Source organism: Boleophthalmus pectinirostris, unplaced genomic scaffold, assembly GCF_026225935.1.
Source record: "Boleophthalmus pectinirostris isolate CB_2022bp ecotype Guang Dong unplaced genomic scaffold, ASM2622593v1 HiC_scaffold_6, whole genome shotgun sequence".
Classification (NCBI taxonomy): Eukaryota; Metazoa; Chordata; class Actinopteri; order Gobiiformes; family Gobiidae; genus Boleophthalmus; species Boleophthalmus pectinirostris.
The window spans coordinates 25,089,528-25,114,721 of record NW_026571447.1 but is presented as its reverse complement, the minus strand read 5'-3'; the positions used below and the strand labels follow the sequence as shown (position 1 = coordinate 25,114,721).

General features: G+C 37.3%; 2 protein-coding genes across 7 annotated transcripts; one reads left to right on the top strand and one right to left on the bottom strand.

Moving 5' to 3' along the window:
* Positions 1 to 5,393: 5,393 nt before the first annotated feature.
* Positions 5,394 to 16,484, top strand: si:dkey-262k9.2 (uncharacterized). 3 transcript variants are annotated; one of them, XM_055163637.1, is made up of 8 exons: positions 5,394 to 5,534; positions 11,294 to 11,348; positions 11,903 to 11,953; positions 12,452 to 12,478; positions 13,135 to 13,200; positions 13,288 to 13,356; positions 13,452 to 13,494; positions 14,903 to 16,484. In XM_055163637.1, the coding sequence occupies exons 2-8, from the start codon at positions 11,303 to 11,305 to the stop codon at positions 14,946 to 14,948; spliced, it is 348 nt and encodes a 115-aa protein (XP_055019612.1). In that variant the 5' UTR covers positions 5,394 to 5,534; positions 11,294 to 11,302; the 3' UTR covers positions 14,949 to 16,484. The 3 variants fall into 3 exon arrangements, with proteins under 3 accessions (XP_055019612.1, XP_055019611.1, XP_055019613.1); XM_055163636.1 differs by lacking the exon at positions 5,394 to 5,534 and adding an exon at positions 6,460 to 6,596; XM_055163638.1 differs by lacking the exon at positions 5,394 to 5,534 and adding an exon at positions 7,135 to 7,288.
* A 99-nt stretch (positions 16,485 to 16,583) lies between these two features.
* Positions 16,584 to 22,734, bottom strand: fxyd5 (FXYD domain containing ion transport regulator 5). Of its 4 annotated transcripts, none has more exons than XM_055163633.1 (10): positions 22,583 to 22,721; positions 21,347 to 21,392; positions 19,880 to 19,978; positions 18,754 to 18,906; positions 18,625 to 18,666; positions 18,166 to 18,216; positions 17,818 to 17,847; positions 17,512 to 17,586; positions 17,379 to 17,424; positions 16,584 to 17,044 (listed from the first exon to the last, which is right to left on the bottom strand). In XM_055163633.1, the coding sequence occupies exons 1-10, from the start codon at positions 22,592 to 22,594 to the stop codon at positions 17,020 to 17,022; spliced, it is 579 nt and encodes a 192-aa protein (XP_055019608.1). In that variant the 5' UTR covers positions 22,595 to 22,721; the 3' UTR covers positions 16,584 to 17,019. The 4 variants fall into 4 exon arrangements, with proteins under 4 accessions (XP_055019608.1, XP_055019606.1, XP_055019607.1 ...); XM_055163631.1 differs by lacking the exon at positions 22,583 to 22,721 and adding an exon at positions 22,432 to 22,524; XM_055163632.1 differs by lacking the exon at positions 22,583 to 22,721 and adding an exon at positions 22,432 to 22,509 and having other exon boundaries at positions 18,775 to 18,906.
* Positions 22,735 to 25,194: the final 2,460 nt, after the last annotated feature.

The window sequence follows — 25,194 nt, the reverse complement described above, 5'->3', positions numbered from 1 at the left end:
GGACTAATATAACAACAGGTACAGGCAATGTTTCCAAAAGTGCATGGTCTTACAGGCTTTTGGTTTGTTTGGACAAAGTAAAAGTACTGGAACTCACTTTTCTCCATCAAATATGTAAAAATATGTAATACTGTCAATGTTTTATAAATATGCTAAATTTGAATTAAGTATAAAATTAATTAATAATAAAAATGCTACAAAAGAGCTGATTCAGTGATGACTCAAGGAAGAGCAGCTGTGCTTCCACAGCTAATGGAGGGCAAATAAATATGAAATACAAAATATGAAATTCAAAACAGAAATGGAATAATAACATCAGTTGTAATTTTCAAATTTTCCAAAGGGTACAGTGATATATCTGTTGCACTGCTGACCAAACTAAACAATCTGTATAAAAAACATAGAGATATTCTGGATTTGCCAGACAAATATATCTGCACTTTGTGGTTCATTTCAAATTGCTTTCATGGTTGTGTTGTACACAACTACAAACTACAACTAATACATTTAAAGATGCATAATAAATATTAGATTATTGACATAATCCAAAAATACACTGAGACATACATTTTTGTCAGTATTGCCCAGATGCCCACCTCTACTACAGAGCTGGGACAGAGAGTCACTATTACATACATAGTGTTATAAGAACTGCAACCACAATATCCAGTAAACTGTGTTATCAAAATCAGTATCAGACTGTTAGCAATCAGATTCAAAGTGACAATCTGGTGGTGCACATTGCTACTGTTACAGGTTATAATTTCAGATGAAATACAAAAATACTAATAATAGTACTTTAGTGAAAGAAAACACTTTTAGTTGTGTCCAGATCAATACGAAAGCACTCAGATGAAATCATATGACGAAAGCACAGTAGAAATAAACAACTAGTGAGTAAGCGTCCCAACCCAGCCGAACCAGCTCTCCTTAGGGTGCAGCGCTCGCCCTCTGGGCATGGGACAGGCTCTCACAACACAACTGTGGTGGTGGCAGTTACACAGCTCAGTGCATCCCTGATCCCATGACTTCTCACCAATATGCACACAATAGTGAATCATAATAGTCAGGAATTAGCTGAATGCTCCCTAAAACAAGTCAACAATAAATCGGTGAGCCTACGATTACTCATGCCACCTGCACCGTTGAGACCGCTACAAGTTCGGCCAAGTCATTAATGACTCATTATTGGAGGTGGAATAAATAAGGCATGCTCTATTAGGTTTTACTTGGCTTCGTCTCCAAAACATAATGGTGTACATGCATATTTTTCAAGATCTGGTTTACGTAAGTCCAAAAGCTGCAGTATTAATGATTATGATATTATCAAAACAGCCAGACTGGACTTAAAAACAATGTGGGATCACCTTTCAGTAGCTGTGAAAAGTCATTTATAATTTTGATACACTGATGAAGCAGGAATCTGGACAAGTAGTAACCAGCCGCACATGTGGTAATGATATTTTTAGAAAATTACAGTACAAAAAAAAAGAAAAGATAAAAATTTGTCGAGGGGAAAAAAAGTTTAAATTAAAGTTTTCAGTTATGTTTACTACTAAGTTACAATTTGCAACACAGAAACATAACCAAGATATAACAAAAAAAGTAACACAATACTGTATTCTCTCAATTTTGTTTTAAGTCATTTAAGAGTTGCAAAACTCCACACCTGCTCATCAGACATGCACAAGGCATTTAACCAACTTTAAAATGGCTTTGAGTTCACAGACAGCCACGAAAGGCCCTGCAGGTTCAAGCAGCAAACCACAAAAATCTCCAAATGTTGTGAGTTGTTACATGATGTTCATGTGCTCTTTGCTGGTTGGCGCTGGTATTGCAGACAGTGTAAAAATGAGGTACTGATGGTAAAATAACTAAAATGACTTAGAATAGAAATTGTGAACAGAATTACCAGGACAGATTTGAACAGAGAAGGATTAATGCCAGAAACATGTAAAGGCAATATGAAATATAGATTTATTCTTTGGAAAATACCCTTTTCCCTCAAATGATCTTCCACAATAATGATTTCTGTGACAGCCAGTGGAGTGTTGGGTATATTCATTGTTGGCTGGGTAAGGAAGACAGGACAAAAACTTCAATACCTACAGTAGTATTTATGTTTCTCTTTTTAAGTACTTTCTAGTTGGACAAAATGGTTTATGATTAGTTTACATTGTTGAATTGGTCGCTCCCAGTGACCACAGGTGGATCTACAGTGCTGGCAGCTCAAGAATGCTCCATCTTTATCATGTATCAGCTCTAAAATTTTTCCCTTGCAAAGTTATCTTGGAGACTATATCCTCAGATGTTCGTTTGCACATTAACATGCTCTGGGCTGATCAGCAGTGTCTCTGCCTGAGGGACATCTGATTCAAACTGCACTGTGAGGCCATCAGGATTAGATCTCACATTCCCACACACTCACAGGTCTATGCTACATGACTATATGTCACCTTGTACCCAAAGAAAGTATGTCTCAGTCTCACTTAGACATTCTACTCATGTACAGAGAAGAGGCAGCAGGAGACCATTTACCTAAAGCAATCACAGTCATATTGACATTATAAATTGGTTTGAATATTTACGTACTGAGTTTTAGAACTGGAGTTTAAAAAGCACCATAACTCTGTTAGTTCAATTATAGAACAATAGGTCCACACACCATTATCACATATTGAAAGGAACTTGAGCTGGTTCGTTTATTTTTTTTTATTTTTGCACTTCAGCACTGAACCTATCAAGGCCACCTCAAGGGGCCAATGCAAAGCATATATGTGCCCAATGTAGTTTCCACATTTTACCAGTGGACTATTTATTTATTTATTTTTTTTAGAAAATAAGGATTTATACCACAGCAGAAAAGAGGAGACATGATGTGATTCTGTGAGTTGTTCTGGTTTTTTCATTAGCTACTTCTACACAACTTCTCAATATTTTTCTGCATGTATACTTGCATACTTATGCATACTTGTGCATACTTGTGCATACTTACGTATATTTGCTGCTGTGTGAAGACCCATGAGCCATGTAGTCTAGTCTGGTCAGTGGTCAGATCATAGAGCAGTTAGTGGTTTTGAACTTTTGCCATCAGCACACATCAACTATTTATTGGCACTGCACAGGGCGTGTTTATAGTTAACTAATTATTTATTTTGTTTACTACTCCAGCCCTATTTCTCTAGCAAATCTTCTCCCACATGTCTTACAGCTGAGCTCTGCTTTCACTCTGTCCAGACAACATAAAAAATTGCATCATTATAGCACCAGCGCTGTTACAACTAAAATGATATGCATAGCAGTTTGATTGATGTGTGTATATTGTTTCTCAAAGTAGCTAAGTTAAGACACTGTCACAAATTGCGTGCTTCAGTGAGTCAAACTGCACAGAGAAAATGGAGAAGTGTGTCACAGACTTAAGCTAAGTCCATGTTGCTATTGCCCTTTGATATCTCTGGCATCAAACATAAACATTGTTTATCAGATATCATCTAAAGCAGCAGTGTCAAAATGGCTGTGCACTGTCACGTCAAAAGGAAACAAGCTGAAAAAGGAGTAATGCTGGCTGTTTGGTATTATAGTCACAAATGGTAAAAACTTCTATGACACCTCCAGCTATTGTACAATTTCAGTAATAATATAAGACTCGTCACCATTGCCAGTAAAACATATACAGTGAATTATAGAGCTGTTACCAAAACATAAAATGAATATTTGATAATAGAAAATATTTTTGTTACAAATTTGCTGAACTGAGAAATTCCAAATAACTTCACATGACTTAAGTCAGATCTTACTTTTATTCATGCACAATGGAAATTATTTCATATTATTATTATTATTATTATTATTATTATTATTATTATTATATAATTCATATAATTATACATAAAAATAAATACAAGTACCAGTGTTACAAATACAATAGCTCTGGCTTAGGATCCACAAACCCCAGTTAAAGGTCATGTATTGTGCAAAATTCACTCTTGTGAGTTTTAAGCCATGCTAGAATGTTGTAAACCTCATCAGAAACAGACCTGGAGTTGTGTTTTGTTTCATTCACACATTTGAGTACCATTTATTATAAGTCCATCTACGTCTCCAAAGCTCAAAATTCCCTGTTCCACCTTGTGATGCCATGAAGATGTAGTTTTCAAGTTAATAGTTAAATTTGTAAAGTAGAAATGGGCCCTTCCAGAGCTGAAATTATCTAAATGATTCTAGTGAATGTGCATTTAACAATGGAACACTGCCTGTATTATGATCAGAAAGTGGAACCAAGTGGTTTCTGCTTGAGAGATTAACTCAGCCTAAATATGATGGATTTGTGTATTAAACATGTGTGCATGAAGCAAACTCTAGGTATGTTTGTAATAAGGAAACATTATAACACAGATCAAAATATAGCATAATATATGCCCATTAATAAAACAACAACATAATTTAACAAATAAAAATATGATAAAGAAGGAAAGATGGGAAAATGTCCATTGATCTGTTGTACGATTCTCCTTTCCTTATGCTTTCTACTCACAGTGGTTTCAGTGGAAGCATGGTCAGACTTGAATGGGCAGTATCATAATGTGCTGAGTGCCTCTGGGTCTCATACTGATGGTAAGAAAACTTTTCCTACATTAGACATCCAGAGTCTGCTGCCTTTCATTACTACTCTTGTGCTATTTGATTTATTTCTACATCACTGGGTACTCCTTTATTACAACAACCTCACCTGCCCTCTCAGATTTCTTCAAATACATAATGACAAAAGGCATCCATACTTAGTGGTTCCCCATGTGAAGAACTAATGTTTTGGTCACCACCTGTCCCTGTACAAACTGAAGCAATAAATATAACACATCCTGAAGCTGGGCGGATCGAGATGAGTGTGCTGTCTCCACTGACAAGCTAGGGGAGATACAAGTGTTTTTGACTGATTGGAGGAGAGAAAGGCGGAGTTTAAAACTTCTACTCTGACAGATGCCCAAACAGCAGCAGAAAGGATTGCCATTCACAGAGATGCCCCCTTATGTGCACAGAAAGCTCAAGGCTGAGATGTAAAAGTACTCACCAATATGATTGATTACTTGAGAGAAAGTTTTTTAAAGTATAAAGTTCACTTGTGCTCACCATCCATAGTTTAGCACTTCTAAAGAGGATTAAAGCCTATGCATTAGTTCAGGTACTTTCCAGCTCTGTCAAAGGTAAAAGTAGGTCAACAAATGATACACAAATGCAGATGAGGCTGCTTAGTTTACTCTATTACAAATGCTTAGTAGCCAATTTTCCTGTCTATTATGAGCACGTATAAGGTTTCTAGTGCGCGCTGTATGCACGCTTGTAAAAGCCAGATAAGGCGGTGTCTGGTACAAACAGCAGCCAATGAGCAGCCACTACGAGTGCAGTTCCTGGTTCTTCCTGAGTACACCTGTGTTAACCTGCACACACACACTGACATATTCATGTCAACAAGGATCTGGCGTGGAGCGACATACCAGCACTGACAGCGACTCCAAACCACTCTACGTAGATTTAAAGTAAGTTTCATTATATTACCTTTATTATTCTGCACACTGCATTCTTCTTTGTAGGTCTATGGATCAAGACACTTAATGCAATGAAAACTGTAGACCTAGAAAGTAGTAAAAGACAAAATATTGTTCCATGTATTGCATAAATATAATTGGCTATGTTAAAGACTAATGTTAAAGACTGTAAAAAGACCGTAAATTTCTCAATAGAGCAATTATTAACCGCAATCATCTACAACCCTGTACGGATTAGTATCTTTTGTCTAACTAAAGCGTTATAGCCCCTCCCTGACTATTACTCAAAACTAGACAAACACAAGTTCTAAAAGTGCGTAGTGTTGAGACTTGAGAGGGCCATGCAAAGCGGGATAATAAATGTGCTGCCAGCCAGAGCAAATAAAGCCCTGAGTCTGAATGGACAACAGTTGGACTAATGCACTGCATACTCAAACCTCTTGCCAGTGACCTATCTGTGCCCCCATTGCGTTTTAATGCATAGTAAATAACCTGCTTATAAATCATGACACTCTCCAAATCCGAGGAGGCACACCTGGGGCGCGGGAACAAGTGCATTGTTACTGCAGCAAAAGCTCGCACACTTTTGTCTTAAGTGGGGGAACTGCACACGCTTCTCTTCTGTACTTCTGTACTTTGGCGCACCTGCTATAGGGTCTCATGGGTCATGGTGTCATCGCCTGTCTAGCTATTAGCGCGCAGGGGGAGACTCTAAAGCTTTCATGGGTGCTACAGACATTTCATTACGCGCTATGATTGAAAAGCAGCGCATGTAATTTGTCACCGTTTACATGAAAGAGGCACTGAACTTATGACGTGCTGTAACATAGACTATTAGTAGGCTATAGCCCTACCATTACCTGCGCTCTTTTCTAGGCTACAGTGAGCGGAAACTCCAGCAACAGCGCAATAAAGTCATGCGTTTTCCGGTGAAGAGAAGTAACTATAACGCAGAATGAGTTGGTCGTGAATCCCCGTGAGATGCGGACAGTCCCACACAGACACTGATGTGGTTTCATTTGTAGACGCGGGTTTGAGAGACAGTGAGCCTTGGTGAGTTTCTCTTCCAACTGTCAGCGACCTTTTAGTCATCAGTATGCATTTAGGCTATTAGGGGAAGTTTTATTTTTTACATCAGCTTGAACAAGAGCTACAAAACCTATTTATTTGCAATTAGACCTAGTATCAAAATTGTTCAATTGGCTGCAAAGGAAACATTATGTAGCCACACTGGTCATTAAGAAAATTACAGTAGTTTATAATGTAATTAAATTTACCTCGTAATATTAGGCTAAATCTTACCAAGGGCATGACTTTTAACCTAATATGTTTTGAAGATAAACCAAAACTGTAATATGAGCTGATTAAAGGGGCATATCTTGTGAATATTTAAACCTCTTAGCCTCAGTCTGCATCGGACAAAGTTGTGAAGGTGGGATGTGTCAGCCCCCTTCCTGTCCTGCCTGGTATTTCTTTTGTTGGGATATGTACTTTTTTTTTTTTTTTTTTTAATAGATGGGGGCTGCTCATTTTGTATGATTTATAATTTGGGGGGAGGGGGCTGTCATATAAAAGTAGTCTGTGAGGACCTATTGCTATTGTCAGGCACTCTCATATCCTTTTAGTTGTTTTGCTGCTTGGCCTCGGGCTCGCCTGGTCTCACACACATAACTTTTTGTGTTGCGAGAAGCTGCTTCATTGTTTATCAGCTGCAGATTGCATTGTTATGCTCCCTGACAACTGAGGTACCGTGTTTTCATTATCTTTATATTGTCATTAATGTGGTCTACTGCCAAAGAAAAGTATGTTATTGGAGATATGAGTGTTAGGTAAGAAAGAGAAACAGAATGAGTTACTTGGATAAACAACTCTGTGGACATGGCAAAACTGACTTCACATCTCAGTGGGATTTCCTTCTCTTTGCTGAACCTAAGTAAAGTGCTGCTTTTATAAAATGGATTTGCAATGAATAGCAAATGACCTATGAATATTTTTCTTTAAATCTTATTTTTTTCTTTACCTCTATGTTAGCTTTGAGTCACTTTCAAATTACTTTTTTATCACTTGTGTTAGTGTAGTGCTCAGTGGCGGCTTTATGTACGGTCAGAATGCAAACAGGACAAGGTAAAATTGTCACTGTCTTTCTTTGTCAGCTGCTTGTCCAGAGCTAATATAGTGCAGTAGTGCAGTGCACAACTCCTAAGGAAGTCTGAAAATAAATGTGGTGTATTTATTGGTGTCTTTGTTATACAGTGCTGTATGAGCACTGCAAAGTAGGGCTGTGCAGTTAATGGTATTATAAATTAATCAATCCAGTCATTTCAGATCATCAATGGTCAGCTTGGTGACTTTTCATTGACATATCTACAGCCAATACTCTGTCAGTAAAAGCATGTTGTTTGGAGCAGAGTTCAGACATTGGAGAAAGATATTGGCAATATCATTTGGGTTCAGTAACACTGGTTAAAGTCTGTTTTATTATTGAAAGATTATTAATTTGTTTAAAAAAATTTAATTAGGGAAAAAGTATTGATCTATATGTATATCTTTTTTGCCATGGTGCACAGCGCTAATGCAAAGGCATGTTTCTTTCATGCAAAATATAGTGCCCAGACCTGAAATTACCAAGTAACTATAGTAATATTTTCTAGAATATGCAAAAATGTGTGTATACCCCAAAGCTCCTTTATTCTTCTTTACTCACATTTTTTGCATGTAGGATTATAGTTTGGGACAGGTCGACTCTGTTGAAAGACCTCTCCTCACCCTGACAGGTGAGAGGTTTAGAGAAATGTAATCTGGAGAATGAAACAGCCCTGCAGCGCCACTTCTTTGTCAAACTGCTTTGTTGAAGAATTGCTCTCAAGTTTTTCGATGACTTCCTTTTTTATCCCTTATTATACCATTTACCTCCAACCTCTCGCCTGGGGACAGCAGCTGGCACCTCTACATCATAAACGTGCAAGAACCAATTATTATACATTGCAAATAGAGTCTGGTATTAAAGAACAAATTCAATCGGCATTCAAATGTACAAGAATATATTAGCCAATTTGAAAAATAATACTGGCGTCAGGAGGCGTTTTGATACAGGCGCAGTGGACTGGGTTGATAAATATTTCTCAAATTGGATCAGCTTATTATTTCACCCAAAGCGAGTCTGAAAAGCAAATTGGATACAGAAGGGGATTTTTATTTGCGATGTCTTAGGCTGTTTGCAGCGGGAGATTTACTGCAGCTATTCTAAAGGCCCGAACAGTCGCAGTTGCATTCGCTGCTTCCAATCAGCTTCGGTTTTATGATTAACATCTCTCTCCAATATCGTCAGCTAAAACAGTTTTTATTCTGTTATTCTAGTTTAGCACCAAGATAATCCTGTTTCTACTTCACGCTACAGGGTCAGCATTTGTCTCGAAATTGAGAAACTGAAGTAGGAAAATTAGGATTATGCAGTGCTGTGCTTTAACGATTGGAAACAAGGAAAGGTGTTTCAGTAGAAAGCAATCATAACTTATATATCACTCTCAAAGCTCCGTACTAATTTGCAATGGTAAATTAATAGTATCCAAACCATTTTCTTTCCATTAACTAAAACACTAAACTGTTCCCATAGCCACAAACCTTATTGGCCAAGATGGAAATAAGGGTGAAAGGATGAAGAGTGAGGAGAGACATTCAGCAGGAAAAGAAGTTACTGAAATAATTACAATTTGATAATTGCTTGAGGAAAAAAATCACTTGTTTTGTCACAATACCATATGTATCAATTCATAAGCGCTGCCATACATTTAAAATATCTCACAACATGGAGGTATGTGATCAATAAACCAGTATTAGCAGACTTAAGAACTTGCTTTAAAAAATTGCAGTCCCACAGGAGGGAAGAATGTCTGAGAATGCCTGACCAGCTTTAAAAACAGTCAAGTGAAGCATGATTACAATATTGTGTTACAATTTTGCAACCATTCAAATATTGATTTCAACTTGCCTGTGATAAATCTTGCAGTTGTTTTGAAATTTCACTCCACAATGTAAATGTGGTCTTAACACTTCCGATAAAGATCAAGACAATTCTACACTACAACTATTCAGGAAAGCTGAATCGTATTTATAACATTTTGCTCATATTGATACTTGTTCGAATGAGTTTCTAGTTTCAACACTTTAACGCTAATCTCAGAAAATTATAGAAAATTTCACAAAAATATGTAAATCAGGTGCTTTCACGATTCGGCCTATTGCATATACTTTTATATGCTCGTGTCTGCTCAGTGTGTGGGCATGTGTCACTTCCATAACAGTATAATGACGAGTGATGTTAGGAGTAGGAAATGGTACACTGGTAACTTGTGCGTAGGAGTTTAGAGGAGCATGGCCCCGTTCTTCCTTAGTCCGTTTGACACCGCGTACCTTAACAATGCACGTCACCTCCTTCTTCCATTATCTCATCAACAGTATCTTATAGGAAACCAGAATACAATAGACATAGCCAAGAGACAAAGCATTTGGCTCAAATCTCATAGTACAGTACTTTTCATCTTGGGGGGTGAGTATCGCTACTTGATAGTGTGCCAGAGTTGCTAAATCTGTTAAATCCTGAGCAAGGGTCGTTCCCATGTACTGTGCTTTAAAAATATCACAGTAGCATTGTGTTGGCTACAGCTGGGGCTTTGTTTAACAGCCTGGAAAAACATCTGTGATTCACATTTTTGCAGTGTGGTGACGCTGAAGATTGGAGCCTGGTGCCTTAAGGAAATTAGAGGATTTCACCATAGCAAGAAGAACAATAACAAGAAATACACTGGCGAGAGAAAAAAGGATGCTGTATTTTTTTTTTTTTACCATAATAGCTTTGCATTTAGGATTTGCTTGTAATCCTCTGGTAGAAAATTATGCAAAGATAATGGAAAAAAGTGGACTAATTTGCTGACAGAACAAGTATCCATTTTTTGCTGAGCACTGTGGGAAATAAGATGTCTATTCACTGACCCCTCTGTCACCAGCTACCTCAGATTACAATCTACATTTGCATTTTTGCCTTTTGAAACTGGCTGAAACTGTTGACTTGTATTTTTCCACTCAGAGCTCCAATTGGAGATGCAATAAATGCTACAATTAATTGGTAAATGCCTTATAGTATGTTGTTGTACTGTGTGAAATGGAGGTAAAGAGTGGGAAGAGACATTCATTGAGACCTGGCTTGCATCCTGCCTATTGTGTTGGACAACATTTCCACAGTGGTGTAAGTTTTCTAGTGGAGGGTTTGCCACCTGCTTGTCTCCATGGAAATGTTATTGCTTTGCCTGGAAAGTTCCACAGTGCAGAATTTAACTCATCTGTCTTCATTTGATTGCCAATGTTTTTATTGGTTAGAAATACCTTAAAACATGGGTTGTGGGAGGACACAACCCATTAAAAACAAAAAACGTAAATCCTGTACCCCTATCTATCCCTGGAGGTAGAACATAACAACTACAACTACTACAATGACAAGTACTATAACCTATTAGTCAGAAAATAAACACAAATCAAACATGCAATAATCAGAAAAAACTCCCTTAAACACTTAAATTGGCATTGTGACATTACTGTTGACTTGTGTTTTTTGACTCCAAACTCCAATAATAGACACCAACCGTTTCTACTTTTTTCCGTCACATTCCCTAAACCAAAACACCAAGATTTCACACACATCAATGACTGAATATTAAAACCAGATATTTTTAACACGGTGTCTTTTCTCCCCGCAGCATTTGAAGATGATGCGATTGCTGCTCCTGTGTCTGCTGCTGCCAACTGCTACCGGTATGTTCTCATCTCGCTGTGACGCTTTCAGCTGATAAACATCTAATCACACCCTCAGCATCCTTTCGCTGGCATGTTTTCCTCACCTCACAACACCAGTGCTATCGGTACACACAGTGTCCTCTGTACAGCACCATTTATATATGCAGCTCCAAATCACACTTTCAATAACATGAATTAAATTAAGCAAATTAGATTAAGTATATATTTTGAAAATGCGCTGGAGTTCAATCCAGAAAATGTTTTGCATACAATATTAACAACAATGAATTGGCTTTATATAGTGCCTTTCAAGACACCTAAAGCACTTTACATTGTATCAGTCATTCATTCACAGTCAGACGAGGAGAGGTGGGGGAAGTGTCTTGCCGAAGGATACAATGGCAGTAACTATCGCGTATTGTTTACTTGATTCATTTATAAATTTTTCCATATATTATTATTACACAAAGGTTACATTTCTCTGTTTTTTGGGGGGCAGACCTGATTTTTAGTTTGAATGTCATTGAGTTAAAACTGTTGACTGCATGTACTGCTGTTTGCTTTCTCTACAGCTCATTCGAATAGGGATACGGATGAGAACGGATCTGGCGATGGAACGAATCGTGAGTATAAAATAATTATTTTTTTTTAGAAGAATCTAGAGCAGCTGATGGCCAATACGCCCTGCCAATGTTTTGTTTGTTTGTTTGTTTTTTTAATTTTCGTGTTTTATAAATATCAAAATATCAAAAAGTTAGTAAACACCAGACCAGCGTATACAGCCATCAGTGTTTGAATTCTGCTTCATACTGGTTTATTTTCAGAGCTCTTATGATGATTCATTTGATTCAGTCAATAAGACACTAACAATTTAATTTATTATGGCATTTATAGAAGAAGAAGAGCTTTTGTAATGTTTAAATTTAGAGTCTTTGGTTTGGTTGTACATGTGTGTACATGGTTCAGTTCAAGAGAATATAAGATATCTTTGGATGACATAAAATGAATCAATTGTCAATATTCAAATGTAATTGAACAATGCGACAATATTATCTCACTGATATTTTTACTGATGATGACTGTCACCTAGTGTTAACTTGATTTCTCTTTTTCTTTTACAGTATTTGACGATGAAGATGAAGACTTATGTAAGTTTATTATTACCTTGACACCCCACAGTCCACTGTGAGGTGCACAGGGCACAAGGAACTCTCCCATTATCACCCAAAAGGACACACTCTTGAAGAAAGAGCAGAGGGGTTATGGCCTGAGCAGTTATTGTGTGTAGATTAGCGGTGTATAGCGCTTGTAGTCCGAGCAGATTTGTGGCCAGTATAGCCTCTGTTGCCTTGCCCTCCTCTTAACCATTACAGTCTGAATGGAATCAATTAGCTCCCTGGAGAGGCCCGTGTCTTCTGCTGAAAGCCCAATGAACATGTTGACATCTCAGCCATCCCGCTGGTCAGCTAATCGACATTGGCATTTTCATTCTCTGCCCACACCTCTGTCTGTCACTCCTCATCACGGTGCTGATGGACATCTGAGAGAATTACAGAGCTGTTTACTGCAGGCCTGTGGTCAGATGCCTCCCATGTCTCTTCTGCCGGACCAACCACAATTCATTAAGCCTTAGTTTTAATTACTTGTTTTAAATGAGCTCTATATATGTTTGCAGTCCTTTCATTTGATTAATAACCCTAAATATTGATCATGGGTACCCAAACATTTTCCTCATATACAACCTAGATAAACAATTAGCCTGATGGATTATAGTACTTTAAAGTAATGTAAGTTTGTTGTTTAGTGCTTCAAGGCACAAGAAGTGATCTATCTGGCAGCCATGGAATAACAGGCGACGAAAGTGAATCAGGTAAAGTCCTTACAAACAAAGTAAAATAAACAAGATGACATTCCTCATTCAAATGCTTTAATATTTCTTTTCTATTCCTCATTCTAGACCAGATAACAATGATTATCATCATTGTTGCGGTGGTAGCTGTGGCTCTTTCAGTTGCAGCTGTAATTGGTAAGTATTGGAAAAATTTTAAAATTAAGTTTTTTTCTTTTTTCTTTTTTTCTTTTTTTTTTAATAAATAAAAAAAAAAATCTTTCTTTTTTCAGCCATTTTCTTAGTGAGAAGACACAGGAACAAACAACAGCAAGGGTGAGGACATTTTTTGCATAATTTTTTTCTTTTCATTATTTAGTCAGTTTATACAAGACACAAAACCCCCAAACAAAATGAGTAGAAAAGGTATGCATGGCGCACGTTGTACTTGTGCTAAGTCAGTCAGCCTGCAGGTAACAGAACCAGTCTGGTGGGTAACAGCTTTTAAGCTGCCTTGCCAATTTGCCCTACTTCACTTGTCAGCAAGAAAAGTACAGAAAAAACAGTCAGGTGATAAAAAGCATGCAACCAGCATCCACCCATCTGGGCCCGTCTGGACATGATCAGCAATTAGTATCTAAGCTTGAGGTCCACCACACAATCTGTAAATACTCAACACAACTACTAACCCCTTTTCAATCTTAGACATCTAACAATAGCCTCCAGACATTGCCTTTGGGTTTACAGACCCAGTGGGACAGGACCTAACCTGTTCTAAGTATTTGCCTCCTGAACTGTGTTCTGAAATGACAGAAAAGACAGAAAACTCCTACACACAACTGAAGGGACAGTGAATGCATCATCTTGGCGTCATGTCAACATGCTGTCAACAGTAATCAGATAGTGGAACAGCCTAAACCAGTTATAAACAACCACTTTCTGTATGCTCTTTATGCACTTGTTTTTTTAAATAGCGTCTAGCGTGGACAAGGCTTTTTGCAGAGTAATCAGTTTCTTTTCTTTACTTGCAAATAAACTCTCAAAGGCCATTTTATTAAGTACTGTCACAGTGAAGTAAGTGACAAGAAAGGCAGGGCAAATCTGTGCACCACAATAGTAATGGAAGTCCATATAAACTGTTTACAAACTGCGTTATTGGCATTTAAAGGGGAAATGTCTCATGGTCTTCATGTTAAAATGTCTTTCCTTAGTAGATTCAAATCAACATAGTAAAGTTAAAGTAACATTAATGACCATTCATTACAACTGCAGAAGGTCCCCTGCTGCATTTGACAACCTGTAATCCACAATAATAAAATGGCCAATGACTTTATATTGGCCCTGTCAAAGAGTTCAAATTATTCTTTGCAGATTGACAAATGGCATAAGCATTGTAAGTGCAAAGTAAGTCAATAAGCAAGGGTTAAATTCTTGTGCAGGCGGATTACCAGGTGCCTCGCGGGGCTGCAGTCAGCTCTGAGTGTGCTGGTGCTGACTGATCGCTCCACTGAAAAGAGGCTTAATCACACAGCAACCCTTGGCTTGTTAGATCAACAGAGTAGTGCCAGTTTATAAGTCCCACCTGGGGTTGAGGTGTGCTCTGCAGTCACGGTGCACCTGTCACAGCCTCAAAGTCCCAGAACCCCCTCTGTGCTTCTGCTTTGTACATGTCCCAAATGGAAAGAAAAACATTCCAAAGTTATCTTTAATGATATACTATACTCACTACTTACTTTCGTTTTAGGATTTACTCTGTTCCCATCGACCAGGACAAGAAAGAGGCAGTTTAGCTCCTGGATGAGAGAGCACACATTTGGAATAAGGAGCAACATGCTTTGTCATCACCTATTTTTGACTCAGGATGGACTTTTTTTGCACACAAACCTGCTGCTCCCTGCTCAATTCTCTGTCTCAAACAAATGCTATTATTGTTTCATCTTTGCTGATGTCATTTGATGTACGTGTTATCTTGCCTGGGACTTTTGGAACATGTTGAAACCCTTTAATTGGTTTCCATTTGAGGAATCCAAATCAAAGCTGGTGAATATGGCTTAGAGCTTATTTTGTCAAAAGGGATAATTTGGCACAGCCAGAGCCCCCTTTACACTACCTGAACAATGTATTACTTATTGCTGTAAAACCATATTTGCTGTCTGTGGAGCTGGCCTGTTTATAGTGAGACAGACCAGGCTGATCCATGCTAAACCAGACCAGCTCTCTGCTCCATTTCCCATTTACTTGTCTGACATCATCTGTGCCCTACTCATTAACACTGACTGACTGCTGCAGCGACACACAGGCAAAACCTGCTCCCACATCAAGAACACAGACGTGAATAGAGTGTGAACCTTGCAAAGCATAAAATTATGTCTTTTCATTTGAATGGCTTTCACTTTAACATTCTGTTTCACAGATTGTAAATACCTCTTTCAATTCTGGAGACATTAAAAGGATTGAATGGCATTCTTGGGCAAATATCAGTCACACTTGTATAGAGCACGATGGCATATATTTTCTGTTTTTATTATTTAAATGGAAATTAACCATGCCCTTTAATCAATGGCTTTCATTTCAAGGCACTGGTTGCCTTTCTCTCTTTCGTTTGTACATAAGGAAAATGCCTTAAGGGTAATGTAGCTGTCTCCTGTGCAGAGGTAGGCCAAATGTAGATTTTTATTCACAGTAAAGTTACAAATGAAGTCAAACACTGATAATGACAGTGTTTGGATCTGTCTAATCATCTCCCCGTGCTTTTCCCACTTGCTCTCTGCTGGGGGCGGCTGTGTCCTGGCCAAACCACACCTCCTGAAGCTGCAATCATGTTTGGATCAGGATGTGCAGTGCCTTAAATACACTTAAATGCTATGTACCACACACTCTTAATCACCCACTCCTGTATCTTTCATTCCTCTTATGATATGTTTTTGTGTTGTTTTGTACTTGTAGCATTGCCCAATAAGTCATCAAGAAATGTAAGGCAAATTGGTCAAATGTTAAATGAAACATTTCAATATTTTTATATCCACATAATCACATTCAGTCTTAACATGTTACCACTTATACAGTAGCTTTATTCATCAGTTTACCACAATATCACAATAAATGTATTCCTACATGTGGATAGTTTAAATGCATGATTACTTTTATGTTTCTAATCTTAATGTATATACTATAACTCCAATTGCTCTGTGGGGAGAAGTGGTTTCTGCTCTATCAAAAATCTTATTTATAACCTGTGTAAAAAACAAAACAAATGGGGGTTGGATTTTGTAACATTTGTTTATAGATTCTAACATGCATTATTAAAATAATAATTTGGTTTGATACTTTTGTGCCAGTTTGTATATTTGTGACTATAAGTGAAATACTAATTCCAAGCTAGACATTAACATTAAATTAATATAACACAGTAATTGTACAAAACATGTGTTAAAATAATTATTTAATATTTACCCAAAATGCAACAAGTAGAGGATGACACATTGAGTTTAATTCTCCCAAGTGTGAACTTATGCACTATGTAACTTTTCTGGTGGGACAGTTTGTCACCTGCCATGAAAATATGTTGCTTTACATAGAATGTTCCAAGGTATGGCATCTGACAAATATTTTATGCATTTTTGAACTGCATGTATTTTTACTGCTCAAAAATACCTTGAAAAACTTGCATTCCTACTGAAACCTGCTTGTTTACGTGGGGGTTAATAACCTACTGTGGAACATTCTAGGCAAGAAATACCTCATTCATGAAGACAAGCACATGGCGAACCTTCCAGAAAAGTTACTTATTGTGCCTTTAAATATTCAGAGCACATTGTAGTCTATCCTCCTAAAATATTGTAGTAATTCTCTACTTCCTTCTCATGCTTGGGCCACTTGGTACGACCTAAAGAGTAAACACAAAACAGAAAGTATCCACATTAAAGCAATCCATCATATTTATCAGACACAGATACTGGACTACAGATTGGTTTTCAGTTTGCCTGTCATGGTTTGCCCAACAAATAGCTTTATCATAATCATTGTGATCTATTAATCATCACAAATTCCCAGTCAGCACAGAGTTGAGTTATTACACAGCCAAAATAATTGTTGGTCATATATCATCCTCCATCCAACTGCACTGTTGTACAGACTGAAGCTAAAACAATGGACTTTGAATTGGACAAAGTGTGTTGCAGTCAAACATTTCTCATAATCAACATTGTCAATAAACTTACTTTGATGCCCTTTTATGACACTTAGGCATTTTACAAACTTTTCCACCTATAATCCAAAAATAGGTAAATGTTAGACATGGCTGACAGCTTTGTTTTAAGGTGAATTCAAAGTAACTTCAAATGTGACACTTACAGCCAATGACCATTATACCCACAATGAAAAGCACTGCTGCTATGGACAGGCCAGCATGACGCAGAGTGGTGTAATCTGCAATGGAAAGTCTATTAGGAAACATACACTCAATACAGCATATAAGCAATTTACTTTATTTAATTTATTGGTTTCAGGGTGATGACAAATTAGCACCATTGCCATGGCAATTAACAATTCAAAACAAATAATTCTATCTTTTGAATAAACAGAAAGCTGCAGCACATAAACATATATATTTTTTTAATTTTATATTGTGAAAGATTATTGATGTGATTTGCATCTTACCATAGGTGAAATCTTTGTCCCACATTGGATCTGAAAGAAAAAATAAGAAAACATTAACTGTAAACATTCTGAATTAAGTTTGTCAAAAAATGAGTACTACAGTATCAAAGTCACATCAAAACTCCATCTATGTTGAGACACACAGCTGGGTGGCATACATATCAATGCCCTGTTGCATAAGGTACAATGGGGTGTCACAGACAGACGAGAATCTTGTTTTATCTTTATGCCTGGGTTTTGTTTGTAGGACAGGGAACACTGATACCGTCAGTCTGCCACCAGATAACAATAACCCGCTATGCCTGTGGCATTTAAGGAAACTATGGAAAACACAGATATTCAAGTTACCAGAGGCAACAGCAGCGGAGGGTTTCACTGGGACTGGTGGGGTACGTATGGCTGAGAGAAGAAGAGAGGGAGGGAAAGGCAGAGATAGGGTGGGAGGCAAGAGAAGACAGGAAGAGACAGAAGAGGGAGATCCATTATATTTCATAATTTTAGTGAAAATACCTCAACTTTAGACATTTAGCTGTATATGCATTGTTGTGCACATTTGAATCATATGAATTAGTTACAACATATTAAGCAATTATGTTTTTATTCAATCAGAAAAAGTATTTTAGTTTTACCTTTATCTGGCAGAAATATGTACTTTTACTACACACAAGAATTTGAAAATCTGAATCCAACATTCACTAAAGATGCTTTACAAATATTGGGGTCAAAGCTACAAGTGAAAGAGCCAAACACAGTGGCTCCATCCACTGGCAGTTTTTGATAAAGAAATGTTAGGACTTAAAATAGCACCTGTAGTTGTTGATGGCCTTGCTGTGGACTTGCTCGGAACAACTGTATGAAGACAAAAGGTCATATGAGGTGACTACAGACATAATGGATAGATAAGAAAGACGGTATATACACTATGAATTGGTTTACATTGGGCCCTTGCTGGTTTACCTGTTGGTGTCTTATTTCCTGCTGTGGTTGTGTACTTTGTGCTGTTCTTGTTTAAACCTGTGGTTTTTGCACCAGGGGAAGTGACATGGGAGGAGTCAGATGCTCTGGTGACTCTCGTTTCCATTTTTCTTTCTGTTACAAAAACACATGCAAATAAGTGTCAAGGGAGTCCTCCCAATAGAGTCAACCCAAAAGTACTGGGATTAGTCAAAATGTATTATACATTCTGCATTTACATTACTATACAAAAAGGTTAGGTGAGAAGTGTTGTTATAGACTTATAGACAAATGCTGCAAATCAGTTAGGGTTTGAACTGGTCACAATTACAATAGTTGTAAAGGTCTGATAACAATTTGTAAAACACACACTTCTGACTTTAAAGGTAACTTTTCTAGTGGAGGCTATGCTACCTGCTTCTCTTCATAGGGATGTTATTTCTTGGCTCACAATATTTCAGTGTGGCATTAAATTTGACTATTTTATGGAGACACCACCGGGTCAAGTTACAAGCCAGATCTGTGTGGAGGCAATCCCGCTCACAATAGAAAAGGTATTTTTGAGCAATAAAAACACGTGTAATTAAATAAATTCTAAATATATACTTTAATGGCATTGTGTTAAACTTTACAAGCAAAGCAATAACATCCATGAAGAAAATGACATAGTACACAGTGCACCTTTCAAAAATTAATAAAACATTTTTTGAAATAGATTCTGGACAAGAACAAATGTGACTAAAATACGGCTTACATTTTAGTAATTATGCAGAATAAGTAAGCAATGGTTAGAATGACTATGTATGAAATTGAGCTGATCAAAGTAGGACTTAATGTGTAGTAGTCAAATTAATATCTTCAAGCTTTTGGTTTGTGTTTCTATCAAGCCCTATTTATAAGACATGGGTGCCCTGATGTAGACTTGTTTTAGACCTGTTCTAGTTCTGGTTTAGTCTTGTTCTACATTTAGTTCCAGGATTAGTCTCTGTTCAGTGCCACTTTTGATGCAGTGTTTGTGTAAGTGTGAATGCACCCGCAGTCAGAGATATATTCCAGAGAGTCAGCTAATAAGTGGCATCTCAACAATGACAAGTCACAAGTGGCATACCAGCGGAAACAGAGGACTCTGTGGTCGGCTCACTCATGTGGCTGGTCCCATGCTGTTCATAATGTGAAGTTGTAGGAGCCTGAGTCTGAGCGTTTGGCACTGCAGAGAAAAAGACGTTTAATCATAAAAAAATAAGTTCAAGAAAGTCTCACACTGCGTTCTTCATACAGAACAGACTTTACAGACAAAACAAAGCACAATGTTGTTAAGCTTTTACTCAGACAAAAAGAGTGGCGTGTGTGTGTGTCCATGCAGGGGAGTCACAGAGACATCTTATGAGTGACAGGCTGGGCCAATAACAGAGGCGGGAGTGTGGTGGAAAACTGCACGACAAAAAGACTGTTTGTTTTACCCTCTCAGCACCTTCCAATTAGAGCAGCCACGCCACAAAACCACCACTTTCTGAGTTAATACTGGAATTCCAAGCAGTTTATAAACGAACTATCAGATGACTGAAAGTGGAGGAGGAGAGATAAGTATTCAAGTGGAATACTGATGTACTTGTAAAAGCAGTAGGTAGAGGAGTTGCTGCTAGACATTAGTTTTATAATTACTATTGCAACAGTGTATTAAAACTGTTATTATTCATTCTTTTATTATTGCCACTATTGTTGCTACCAGTGCTGGAATCCAAATAGGCCTACAAGAGTAAAAATATACAGACAATATTAAAGTAAGCATTAAGCATCCATTGCTTATTGTTACAAAAAATGATATCTCTGCTATTGTTAAAAAATGTATTTGAGAGGCAAGAGATTAAAAGATGTGGTACCACTTAATGACTACCCCTTATGTAGCCTTACTAAAGCATGAACAAAGACTTAATACCTAATGAACAAATAGTTCATTAAGCATGATTTAGGCTTAGTAACTACTGAATTAAGGAGTTAGGTTTAGGACTTAGGGTTAGGGTATTAATTAAGTAGTTATTGAGCATTCTTAATTAAATGAGTTCCAAATTATGTAATTAAGTGTTTGTTTATTCTTTATTAAGATGAATTAATTTGAGTTATTATTATTAATTGCAGTTATTATTAAGTGTTTCCTTTAATTCTCCCCTAATTCTACCCCTTTTCCATTACAATTACTACCAGCACTCACTATGCCAAAGTATGTTTTTATTTTGAGACAAAATAAAACAACAATAATAATACCCAACAATAACTGCAATAATTGTACCCAGAGTAAACAGTATAGAGCTACCTACAGTACCTCATTACAATTTAAATCATTTCAAAGATGTCAGATAATTTGAGGACAAAACGGATTGTCGTCTGCATTGTCACCCTCATAAATATTTAAACGCTCTCCCTTCCATATTTATCACACACCTTTATGCAAATAGAAGTTTACTGGCTCTCAAGCTGCTCCCTATTCGCAAGCCACACTTTAGACTGCATTCAACTTGTGTTTTCTCTGACTGGTAATTAAATATTTATCTCTGTGAAAATCCTTCTTTGCACTCACCTACAGAGGCGATGAGCAAGAAAAAAGTCAAAGAGGCCAAATAAATCTGAAAACATAAAAAAAACAGGGAGAAAGGAAATGCAGTCATGCAGACAGAAATAGCAGACTCTGTGGTATTTACAGGTGCACACTGTAACTTTTTTGGTGCAGGACACCTGCTTGTCTCCAGGAAGAGACAATATAATGTTAAATGGCTATTGCTTTGTCAGGAATGTTCCACAGTATGGAATTAAACTATTCCATTTTGTGTAAACTACCACTGACAGTACTGCTCAAAAATAATTTGAAAAACATGCATTACTGTGAAGTGAGTCTCCTCTCCTCAGATCTGGCCTGTAATTTAACCTAACTGTGTCACTTGCTTGTCTCCATGGAAATATAATGCCATTCTCAGAAACAATCTAGGAAAAAAAAAAACATTTCCATGGAGACAAGCAGATGTAAACAGTTGGTAATGGAGTAGATAATACTAACTGGAAAATAAAGTGGTGCAAAATTATAATATATAATTTCCCAATTTAGACCGATTTCAGTTACCGGTACATTTTGTACAGCATTAATCCAACCGTCAGGAAGCTGTGAGTCATGAGGGTTACCAAACATGCTACTGCTTCCTTTGAATGAAATGCGGAACCACATGTCAATCATATCTTCTTTGCAAAAACAAAAAATACTGAAAAGTGTTTAAAATCCACCTACGCTCACTGTACTTGCTGCCACTATTGACATTATTATTTACACTTTATTTTTAATTACAGATGACATTGAAGGATGTGTCAGAATGACTCCAAGCATTCAGCATTCCTCCTCCTCATAACAAATACCTCTAAAAGCAAATAGATTTATGTTAAACAGACATTTACAGATATTTTGGTTTGATACAAAATGGATATGCATCTTCTGACCTATACCAATGACACTGGACCCAGCGCTGTGACAGGTGAACGTTTAACCACATGATAAGCACTGACAGGTAACATTAGCAGGTCTTGCCAATTCCCATTACACTCCAGAGCATATGTCAAGACCAGGCTAGTTCCCTCTGGGCGGTATAGGTGTCTCTGTCTCCATCCCCCAAGCCTGACCTGCTGCCTCTGTGTCACATCCTCTCCGCTCCCTGTCTGTCCTCTCATCCATCTGCGTGTCATCCCACATCAGTATCCACAGCTCTTGTAAACAACCTTTTAGCCCTCTGGTATTTAGTCATCTATCCAGCCCGGCAATGAGTGGGATTACCTTGGGATCCATGTTTGGGGGTCGTCTGAGGAACACCAGGATGTTGGCTCATGGGTGCATGCTGTGACTGAATGTCTGGTCCAACCCATGTGCTTCAGCAGTGCTACTTCCTCATCCACAATTGCTATGCGTGAGTCTCACCCACTCGACCTCATGACAGGATTCTGGTGGTGGGCGCCCTTTGTGCTTCCATGGTGCAGGGTGCATCTTCTATATTCTGAAATAAAGACAAATGTTTTTGAATAACATAAACAATGTGAATTCTTAGGATATGATAATTACAATTACTTCAACTCTGAGAAAGTGATTCAAGCTAAATTTTGCATAAACAAAGTTAATCCCCAGCCATTTTCCTATAGTTCTCGTGGCACATTGATTAATTATTATGCACTGCATCATATGTAGTTCTATTAAAATGACCTGATGAGCAACAATCCAATTCAGTATTATAGCATACCTCAAAATAAATAATAATACACTATGTATAGGCCTACTGAATTACGTTTATATTTATAATTCCATGTAATTAGATAATTACATAATGGTCTTATTAGCCACTATTTAAAGGTACACTATGTAACTTTTCTAGTGGGGGGTCCACCACCTGTGTCTATGGAGACATTGCGTTGCCTGTAATATTGCACAGTAAGGCATTAAACTTATCCATTGTGCATTTATTCCCTAACAGGTGTCAGGGAGATTGACAAATTTAACGCCATGCTGTGGAATATTGATGGAAAAACACCTCCACCAGAGGTTACATACCTTTAATTACCTTTAATGTTTAATTCACATAAGCCTTCAGTTTTACATTTTAGCAGATTAATAGTGAAACTGATGAAAACTGCAGCAAAATTACTTGCAATATTGCTCTATGAATGTCACCTTTATAAATGTAAATGCAAATGTAGTTCTCTTAAGCGTTTATGATTGGTTGGAAGTGCACATGTGACCCAGCAGCATTACAAAATATTGAATCATAAACACAGATTGTTGTGACAGACAAAGCCTGCATTTGTACCCAGAGCAGTAGAGCAGTCTATTGTCCATTCTGAGGGAATTCTTTTAGTTCAGCCTGTCCTCACATTCTGTCACATTATTTCATTTTAACACAATTTGAACACTATGTACAGCCTGTATTCTCCAGTATTGTAAAATATTCAGTGATTTAAAAATGTTTTTTAGTTTATTAAAAATTGGACTTACTACAGTATTTCCTCTTCTCTGACAGCCTCTCCTTCTTTTCACGCATCTTTGCCCAAGTGAAACTTTCAATCTCAGACCTAATGAGTCAGATACAAAAAGACATCATGAAATATTCTCCTTTGTGAATGCCACACAGAATATTTTAATCAAATTCAACAGTTTTGTGAATCTTACCTTGGAAATATTCCTCAGATCAGATTCTGAGCATAGGTCTGTTGTTTTCATTTTTTAAACTGACTGCACTTAATGAATTTAAACAGATTTTGATCACTGAACACCTTGACCACTGATTACTGTACATAGGTCACTAAGCTTAAAATGCATTTACCCATTACAACAAGATAACAGGCTCTTTAATTTTATTACCCGGCCATATCCATCCTGATTAACTTTAACCAGTATTATTTCATGCTACTATTATTTTTGTTATGGTACTTGCTGATCCAAAGTAGAGGGCAAATTAGCTTCTCATTACTGACAACAGGACAGCAGTGCCCCACGGTGACTGCCAATATAATCATCTATAAAACCAGGGGTTGTTTTCAATTTCTTTTATTTAGTATATCCACAAAATGCCAAGCAAAATTATGCAGAAGTGTTAGAAAACTAAGCCGCCCTTCTATACCAGTGTTTTATTACGCTGCACACAGAAACGTGAAAAATCTTAAGGCTAGTATGGAAAATACTTTTAACCATATAAAGTAAAATCATACTTTTTAATTTTTATAATGTTTTTAGGGAGGAATAAGTCACTGTGAATAACTATTTGAAATAGGAACAAAGGTGGAAAGTTTGTGATTTTTAGCTCACTAACAATCTTTATTGTGAGATACAACTGGAGTAGCCTTCAAAGTTAAAGCTAGGTCTTGGCACCATATTTTTTTTTACTGCAAAGAGGTGAAAACAATACCTTAGCAGAGGTCTTTACTCACAAAAGAACTGTTTGTACCTTTTGTAAAGATCTACTGTTGGAAAAAAAAAAAAAATTTTTTCTTATAATAGAATGAAACAATTACCTGCTGTATATGAGTTCTATTTAAATCATTACAGGTGATGATAATTACATTTCTCATTTGTCTTTTGACAGCATTCAAATTAGTACATGCATTTAAAATCATCTTTCAAATATTTGAAGTACAAGAAGAGTGAGGAAGAGTGGGAGTGAGGAAAAACTGCTGCTAATGTATGGCATTGAGCTGTCAAAGCTTGAGTTTAGCAGATTAGGGCTGCTGCCGCCTGCACTGGAGCGATGCATCAAGAACAGACATTTGCTATGAACACAGCAGTCAGCCTGACAGGACTTAAACAATCGTTCAGTAATGAGACAAACACACCTTGACAGCCTGTGATGGAGAATAGCAGGCCTAATTGAGGAAACACTGCTCAGTGAAACATAGAAATTTATC